At 40.7% G+C, this 8,218-nt stretch overlaps 1 protein-coding gene across 1 annotated transcript in view; it reads right to left on the bottom strand.

Annotated features, from left to right (window-relative positions):
* LOC106872198 (uncharacterized) overlaps positions 1 to 8,218 on the bottom strand; it is a 141,403-nt gene that overhangs the window by 98,709 nt on the left and 34,476 nt on the right. Inside the window, exon 4 of the mRNA XM_089342638.1 lies at positions 7,593 to 7,692. Coding sequence (XP_089198764.1) covers positions 7,593 to 7,692 — 100 coding nt within the window. The remainder of the gene's footprint in view (positions 1 to 7,592; positions 7,693 to 8,218) is intronic.

Genomic DNA, 8,218 nt, shown 5'->3' on the forward strand with positions numbered 1-8,218 from the left:
TTGTTGCTGCTGCTGTGGTTATTGTTGGTATTGTTGTTGTCGTGATTGTTTTCATCCATGTTGTTGTTGCTGCGGTTATCGTTGGTATTGTTGTTGTTGTGATTGTCGTCATTCATGTTGTTGCTGCGGTTATTGTTGTTGTTGTCATTCGTGTTGTTGCTGTTGTTGTTGTTGTCATTCGTGTTGTTGCTGCGGTTATTGTTGTTGTTGTTGTCGCTCGTGTTGTTGCTGTTGTTGTTGTTGTACATGTTTAAATTCCAACGTATTTTTGTGAACGACTTTTCGATTTCGGAGAGGCATTGGATGGGGTTAACCTTGTGATATATCGCATATTTCGGTGGTAGTTGAAGTAGCGATTTTTCATCTGGGTCTGTTGTTATTCCCCCATAGATGTTGGCTTCGTTGTCTCTGTTGAACTCTGCTGGTAGAGGGACCTCTGCCATAACAATTCCGTTTATTGTTTCTGGGTATCCCTCTTTCTCTTCTTTTGCGAGTTTGTATTGCTGTTCACTTTTTAACCACGAGATTTTTCTTTCTAAAGTGTATATTGCACTGGCGTATGACATATGTATTCTCTGCGTGTATTATATTCATAAGTGTGGTTCTCTCTGTTCGTGTGGTGATGCCTCTAATGTCTTTTAATAGAATGCGTCTACGCTTATTTTGTTGGCTGAGTTCCTTATATATTTTGTTCTTAATGTTCGCCATTAGCGTCCGTTTTAGCCTTTCGGCTTGACCCTTGGTGAGTTCTAGTTTTTCTACGCTGGATGTGACCCTGTTGGTGTGTAATTTGGAGGAGACACATAGTTTAACAAAATGAAGCTGTTGAGTCGTCACGGTTTTCCGTAGGCAACTGAATACAGTGTCTTTCAGTATCTTGCTAGCCTGGCTAAGGCTCGCGTTGTTCCGTTTACATATTTGTTTTGCAAGATTTTTTATGTGAAATCGTGTGTTGAAACAGATGTTGTTGTACTTGGGGATGGTCATATTGCCAGTTTAGCCAATAAAAACACACGCACTGTATATTTGGTGTTAATTTTTTTTTTTTTTTTTTTTTTTTTTTTTTTTTCAGCTTTATATTACATTAATCTTAATCTTAATCTTAATCTTAATCTTAATCTTAATCTTATTTCGGCCATATGTCATACGCCAGTGCAATATACACTTTAGAAAGAAAATCTCGTGGTTAAAAAGTGAACAGCAATACAAACTCGCAAAAGAAGAGAAAGAGGGATACCCAGAAACAATAAACGGAATTGTTATGGCAGAGGTCCCTCTACCAGCAGAGTTCAACAGAGACAACGAAGCCAACATCTATGGGGGAATAACAACAGACCCAGATGAAAAATCGCTACTTCAACTACCACCGAAATATGCGATATATCACAAGGTTAACCCCATCCAATGCCTCTCCGAAATCGAAAAGTCGTTCACAAAAATACGTTGGAATTTAAACATGTACAACAACAACAACAGCAACAACACGAGCGACAACAACAACAACAATAACCGCAGCAACAACACGAATGACAACAACAACAACAGCAACAACACGAATGACAACAACAACAATAACCGCAGCAACAACATGAATGACGACAATCACAACAACAACAATACCAACGATAACCGCAGCAACAACAACATGGATGAAAACAATCACGACAACAACAATACCAACAATAACCACAGCAGCAGCAACAACAACAGCCGTAGCAACAAAAACAACTGCAACCCCATGAACACCAACAGCAACAACAACAACAGCAAAAACGAACACATGAGGACAAGCAATAGAAACAAAAACAATAACAGAAAAAAAATCGAATACAACAGCAACAATAACAGGGAGAACGGACACGCAGACACAGATAACCATAGGCACAAGAACACAGACAAAGGTAAGGCCATGGGGGTCAAGAGGGAGAATAAAGCTGAATGCAACAGAATTCTTGGACAGGGAGTCAGCAGACCTAAAACAGAAAACACTAGATGGGATGGTAACAATGACGGTGGTGGTGGTGGTGGTGGTGGTGGTAGTGACAGTAACAATAGTAGTGGTAGGAATAACAGGATGAATGGGAGTAGCAATAACGGCAGTAATAGTAGTGGTAGTTACGAAGAAGACAACCCCAGAGGGGCCAACAACAGGAATACTAGCCTCCTTGACACTCAATTCTTCAGCATACATGACAAAACTTATGATATGAGCCGGGTATACCCGACAACATTACCCTTTAACAAAAGAGTCTGCATCCCTAAACATACTCATGACCACATGGAAGCACAGTTCACTATAGCTAGGACAAAACTTAGACAGATTTTAGAATTATACACTAAGAGACAGAGACAGAATAAGACAGAGGCCCAACAACTTGGGAATATACCCGCAAGTGGCCTACACAAGCTCATGCAGCGCACGAAAAAGGGAGAAGTGGTATGCCTTCCCACAGATAAGTCCGGCAGAATGTCAATAGACAGCCTGCCGAACTATATCCAGGCAATGCAACCTCACATCGCCAATACGAAGGTAACAACCTTACAGGCGCATGAGGAAAGAGAAAAAGTCCTCAATGCCCACATGATGATGTGGACAATTGTCCTTAGACCCCAGAAGCGCACAGCCAACAACTTCCAAGCCTGGAACAATGATATCCCGACGCTGTATGGGCTCCGTAAGGACCACAAAGTAACAACTAATCCTGTAGTGGGACCACCAACAAGACCAGTCTGTGGAGCGAATGTCGCTAGTAACTACAGGATCTCCTACTTCCTCTCAATGATCATACGCCCCATAATCCAGATGTCACCTGATGTCTGTGACAGCACGGAAGATCTCCTCAGCAGGATCAACGACTGCAACAACACTTGCAACCTGACAGGGTGTATAGTGGGTAGCATGGATGTGGTATCACTATACCCATCTATCGACGTGGATTTTGCAGTGGAAAAGTGCGTGGAAATGATCAACGAGAGCGAAGTAGAGTTCCAAAAAGTCAACACAGAAGAACTGGGCCTCCTACTTAGATTGACATATGACGATGCATATCTAGATAGATACGACCTTAGAGATTTCTGCCCTAGTAGACGTCTAAGAGGTAGACCACCCACAATTACCTCTATGGCTAGGAAGACCCCTATAGAGAGATGGAGTGGATGGACCAGAGCCATACGGACCCCCACTAATATCCACCAGGTAAAGAAAATGATCGCACATGCACTAGGAGCTAGTATAAAGGTCACCCTAAAAGGCCACACCTTTAAATTTAACAACAAATTATACGCCCAGGACGAGGGGGCAGCCATCGGGGTTAGTATCGCCGGTGATGTGGCCAATCTTTTCATGGTATGGTGGGACAGAAGGCTTAAGGAACGCCTGACACAGAACTCCATACTCGTGAATGTGTACTCTCGATATGTCGATGATATCAACTTAGTGGTAAAGACACCCCCACAAGAGAGTACCCCTGAAATAGAAATAGAAACTAAGACTATGGAGAGCATCCAGCGAATAGCTAACTCCATCCACCAGAGTATTAGAGTTACGATAGACTACCCTACTAAACACCCTAACCATAGATTACCTGTATTAGATACTGAACTCTGGCTAGAAACTAAGAACAATAAAACCAGAATCCTCCATTCACACTATACAAAACCTATGGCCTCCAAGTACCTGACCCACCGGAACTCGGCTATTGCGGACAATGCCAAATTCAACATATTGATGGCAGACCTCGTCAGAGTAATGCGAAATGTCTCCTGCATGTGCGACCCTACAGAATTAAAGAGACATATACAACATTTCGTCCACCGCATGCAGTTCTCGGGTTACAGCCATAAAGAAAGGATCAGGGTTTACAAAGGAGCTATGAAGAAGTTTGAAACAATCAAACGCAACGATAGGAATGGGATTTGCCCACTCTATAGGAGCAAATCATGGAACACCATAGAAAGAACTAAGAAGAAAATAGGGAAGGCAAGCTCATGGTACAATAGCCACAAGTACCAAAGCGTCATGTTCGTCGACACCACCCCTAGAGGCGAACTGGCGTACCGCTTTAGAAGGGCCCTAGACAAACTTAAGCTAAGAATTAAGGTTGTTGAAAGGCCAGGCAACCCGATCAAATCCCTTATCAGTAGAACATACCCTTTCAGTAGAACCCCCTGCACTGATAGGAACTGTATCGTATGTAGATTTAGCCCACAAACGAACTGCAAAACCAGAAATGTGGTCTATAGTATAAGATGTACAGAGGGACGATGCAGAAATAAGACAACGACATATGTAGGCGAAACAGCAAGGAGTATAGGGGAGCGGGCAAACGAACATTGGAGGGAACTTAAGGAAGGGAAGAACTCATCAGTTCTGTACCAGCACGCTGAGCAAGAACATGGAGGCTCAATCAACAACATAGAAATTAAAATCTTATCTACACATAGCAGTGATGCAGCACTTAGACAAATTACTGAAGCTACACACATAATAGAAGGGAAACCTAGCCTGAATAGGAAACTAGAATGGAACACTAACATACGCCACTAACAAACCTAACATCTGACAACTAACATCTGACAACATGTTACCCATAAAACAATAATAGGAACAAAGTATAATACAATACATAGATAAACAAATGGAATTAAATACTACATACGTTAACAAAATTTAATTAAACACATTAAAAAAAAAAAAAAAAAACACACACACACACACACACACACACACACACACACACATGAACATATAAATAAATAAAAACTAATACAAATGAACACGTATTAACAGAGAATATAGGTGATACAGACACTCCCCATACACACATGCACTTACAAAAGACACAGACACATTGAAGGACACGCATGCGTAGACACATACAATAGGAATACAAAATACAAAATGGCTGATAGTTAGCAAGGTGAGACACACATAAGAAAGAAGGAAACAAAGGACCACTGATGAGGTCACAGAAGTGTGACGAAAGAACTCTGGCCGAAATAAGATTAAGATTAAGATTAATGTAATATAAAGCTGAAAAAAAAAAAAAAAAAAAAAAAAAAAAAAAATTAACACCAAATATACAGTGCGTGTGTTTTTATTGGCTAAACTGGCAATATGACCATCCCCAAGTACAACAACATCTGTTTCAACACACGATTTCACATAAAAAATCTTGCAAAACAAATATATATATATATATATATATATATATATATATATATATATATATATATGTACGACGGGCTTTCACACAATTATATATATATACATACATAATATAAATGAGTAAGAAAGATGTACAAGTGTCAATTCATTACGGCCGTTTCGAGCGACTACTTTAATTGAGCAATGAAAGATATCACATCAATCCAAAGAAAACCGTTCTCATCATATGACCGCATAGATCTCAAGCATAAAGGACCAGTTAGATATTTAAACATAATCTTATCATCAATAGAGATCAAATATTGACAATGATTCCGCTGCTAAAGTTTTTGGCAGAATATGTGTGTGTGTGTGTGTGTGTGTGTGTGTGTGTGTGTGTGTGTGTGTGTGTTGGTAATTAATAAGGGATTTCTCCAAACGTTCACCGGTTTGCTCACAGTAAGGTATTCAAAATAGGTTATTCAACAGTTAATATATAAACCCATGCAGACGAAACATATGTAGGTCTATTTCAGGTTGTATTTATATCTGTGTGTGCGTGTGCGTGTGCGTGCATGCGTATGTGTGTATGTGTGTGAATTAAAGGTAATTGTAATGCTACTTCGTCATAACACTTATTATATATACACATTGTTGTTTTTCGGGATGGTCATTTTTCGGGGTTTTTTTCTTTTTGCCAAATTCTCAGAATAAAGTAAGTGGAGCAGATGTGTGACGGAAGATTTCCGGACAAAGGACACGAGTTAAAATAAGAACAGTAATAAAAGAGTGAAGAAGAAATATATAGTGCGTGTACTTATTTGGCAAAAAAAAAAATGACCGTCCCGAAATACAATATCTGTTTCAACACACGATTTCACATCAGGAGTCTTGCAACACAAATTCATAAACATGTGTGTGTATGTGTGTGTGTGTGTGTGTGTGTGTGTGTGTGTGTGTGTGTGTGTGTGTGTGTGTGTGTGTGTGTGTGTGTGTGTGAAGGACTCTCTCGTCGGAAGAGGTGTAGGTGTTCAGCCTTGCCGTACAACCCTGCACAAATGATTTGTTTATAGAGATCCAATGTATGTGTCGTACAGGAGTTCACTCCCTCCATCAAATCAACGTTGCCTGAACAGTTACTCTGTCTACCACGCGTCAGGTGTCGAAGAATAAGTCCTGGGTTCGATTTGTTCGACTAAAGGCGGTGCTCCAGCATGGCCGCAGTTAGATGACTGAAACGTGTAAAAGAGTAAAAAAGATAGATAGATAGATAGATAGATAGATAGATAGATAGATAGATAGATAGGTAGGTTGGTTGGTAAGGTAGACAGATCAGACGGTGAGCTGGCAGAAACGTTAGCACGCAGGGCAAAATGCTTAGCGGTATTTCATCTGCTGCTACGTTCTGTGTTCAAATTCTGCCGAGGTCGACTTTTCCTTTCATCCTTTCGGGGTCGATTAAATAAGTACCAGTTACGCACTGGGGTCGATAGAATCGACTTAATCCGTTGGTCTGTCCTTGTTTGTACCCTCTGTGTGTAGCGCCTTGTGGGCAGTAAAGAAATAAGGTAGACAGATACACAGGCAAGCAGGCAGACAGACTGACAGACAGATAGATTGATAGATAGATAGATAGATAGATAGATAGATAGATAGATAGATAGATAGATAGATAGATGTGTACGTGTGTGCTTTTGCGTTTGTGTGTCACCCATAAATCCTTTACCGCTTGACAACCGGTGTTGGTTTGTTGCTGTAATTCGAGATGATCTGATGCGGAAGCAACAACAACAACATTTACAAGCATACCCTCTTTTATCTTCTTTTACTTATTTCAGTCATTGGACTACGGCCATGCTGGGGCACCACCTTGAAGGGTTTTATGTCGAACAAATCGATCCCAGTACATACTTTTCCTTTTTATGTCCGGTGGGTTTTCTATCGGGAACTTCTGCCGAACTGCTAAATTAAAGCAGACATAAACAAACCGACACCAGTTGTGAATCCTTAAGGTGAACAAACTCAACGACAAAACCATATATATATACACGACGGGCTTCTACCTTGTTTCCGTTTACGAAATTCAATCGTAACATACTGATCGGCCCGGGACTACTGTAGAAGGCAGCTGCCCAAGGTGCTACGCAGTGGGACCGAACCTGAAACCACGTGGCTGCAAATATATTGTGACAATACAAGGGAAGCAAAAGCGGCGAATTTGGCAGAAACGTTAGCACTCCGGGTGAAATGCTTAGCGGTATTTCGTCTGTCTTTACATTCTGAGTTCAAATTCCGCCGAGGTCGACTTTGCCTTTCATCCTTTCGGGATCGATAAATTAAGTACCAGTTGCGTACTGGGGTCGATCTAATCGATTGGCCCCCTCCCCAAAAATTTCGGGCCTTGTGCCTGGAGTAGAAAAGAATACAGAGAAACCAAAATACGTACCGACAAAATATTCCAAACGTAGCCGAAATATTTGGGTTGGTTACAATATCATGGCTGCATCGCGTTACGTTGATCACTCTCTCCAGAAAATTCGGACACACTGCACAAAGTATACAATTGTAGATAAATAGATAGATAGATAGATAGATATGAGAGAGAGAGAGAGAGAGGGAGAGAGAGAGAGAGAGAGAGAGAGAGAGAGAAACAGACAGATAGATAGATAGATAGATAGATAGATAGATACATTTCTTTTATTAGCCACACAGGGCTCAACGAAGATGGGACAAATACAATGTAGAGCTTTTCTTTTTGGGAGGGGGAAGGAAGGAAAAAAAAAAAAAAAATTGGTGGTGTCGATCAAAAGGGATCGTAGGAAGGGAAAAAGGGGCAGTTCGATCAAAAGGGATCGAAAAAAAAAGAAAAGGAAAGGCCGATCAATAGGGATCGTGTATCACACAGTAATGTTCTCGTGTAAAAAGAGGGGAGGACAGTTTAGGTTTAGCCGTGGAAGGAAAAGCCCACGGAAAAGACCACGGTAACCTTGGTCAATATTCTCATTGAAGAAACTATAACAGTAAGTGACTCTCTTTTGCCTTTTTGTTTTTGTTTTTTTTTCTTGTTCATAG

The sequence above is a fragment of the Octopus bimaculoides genome, chromosome 26 (genome assembly GCF_046866305.1).
Source record: "Octopus bimaculoides isolate indiv1 chromosome 26, ASM4686630v1, whole genome shotgun sequence".
Taxonomy (NCBI): Eukaryota; Metazoa; Mollusca; class Cephalopoda; order Octopoda; family Octopodidae; genus Octopus; species Octopus bimaculoides.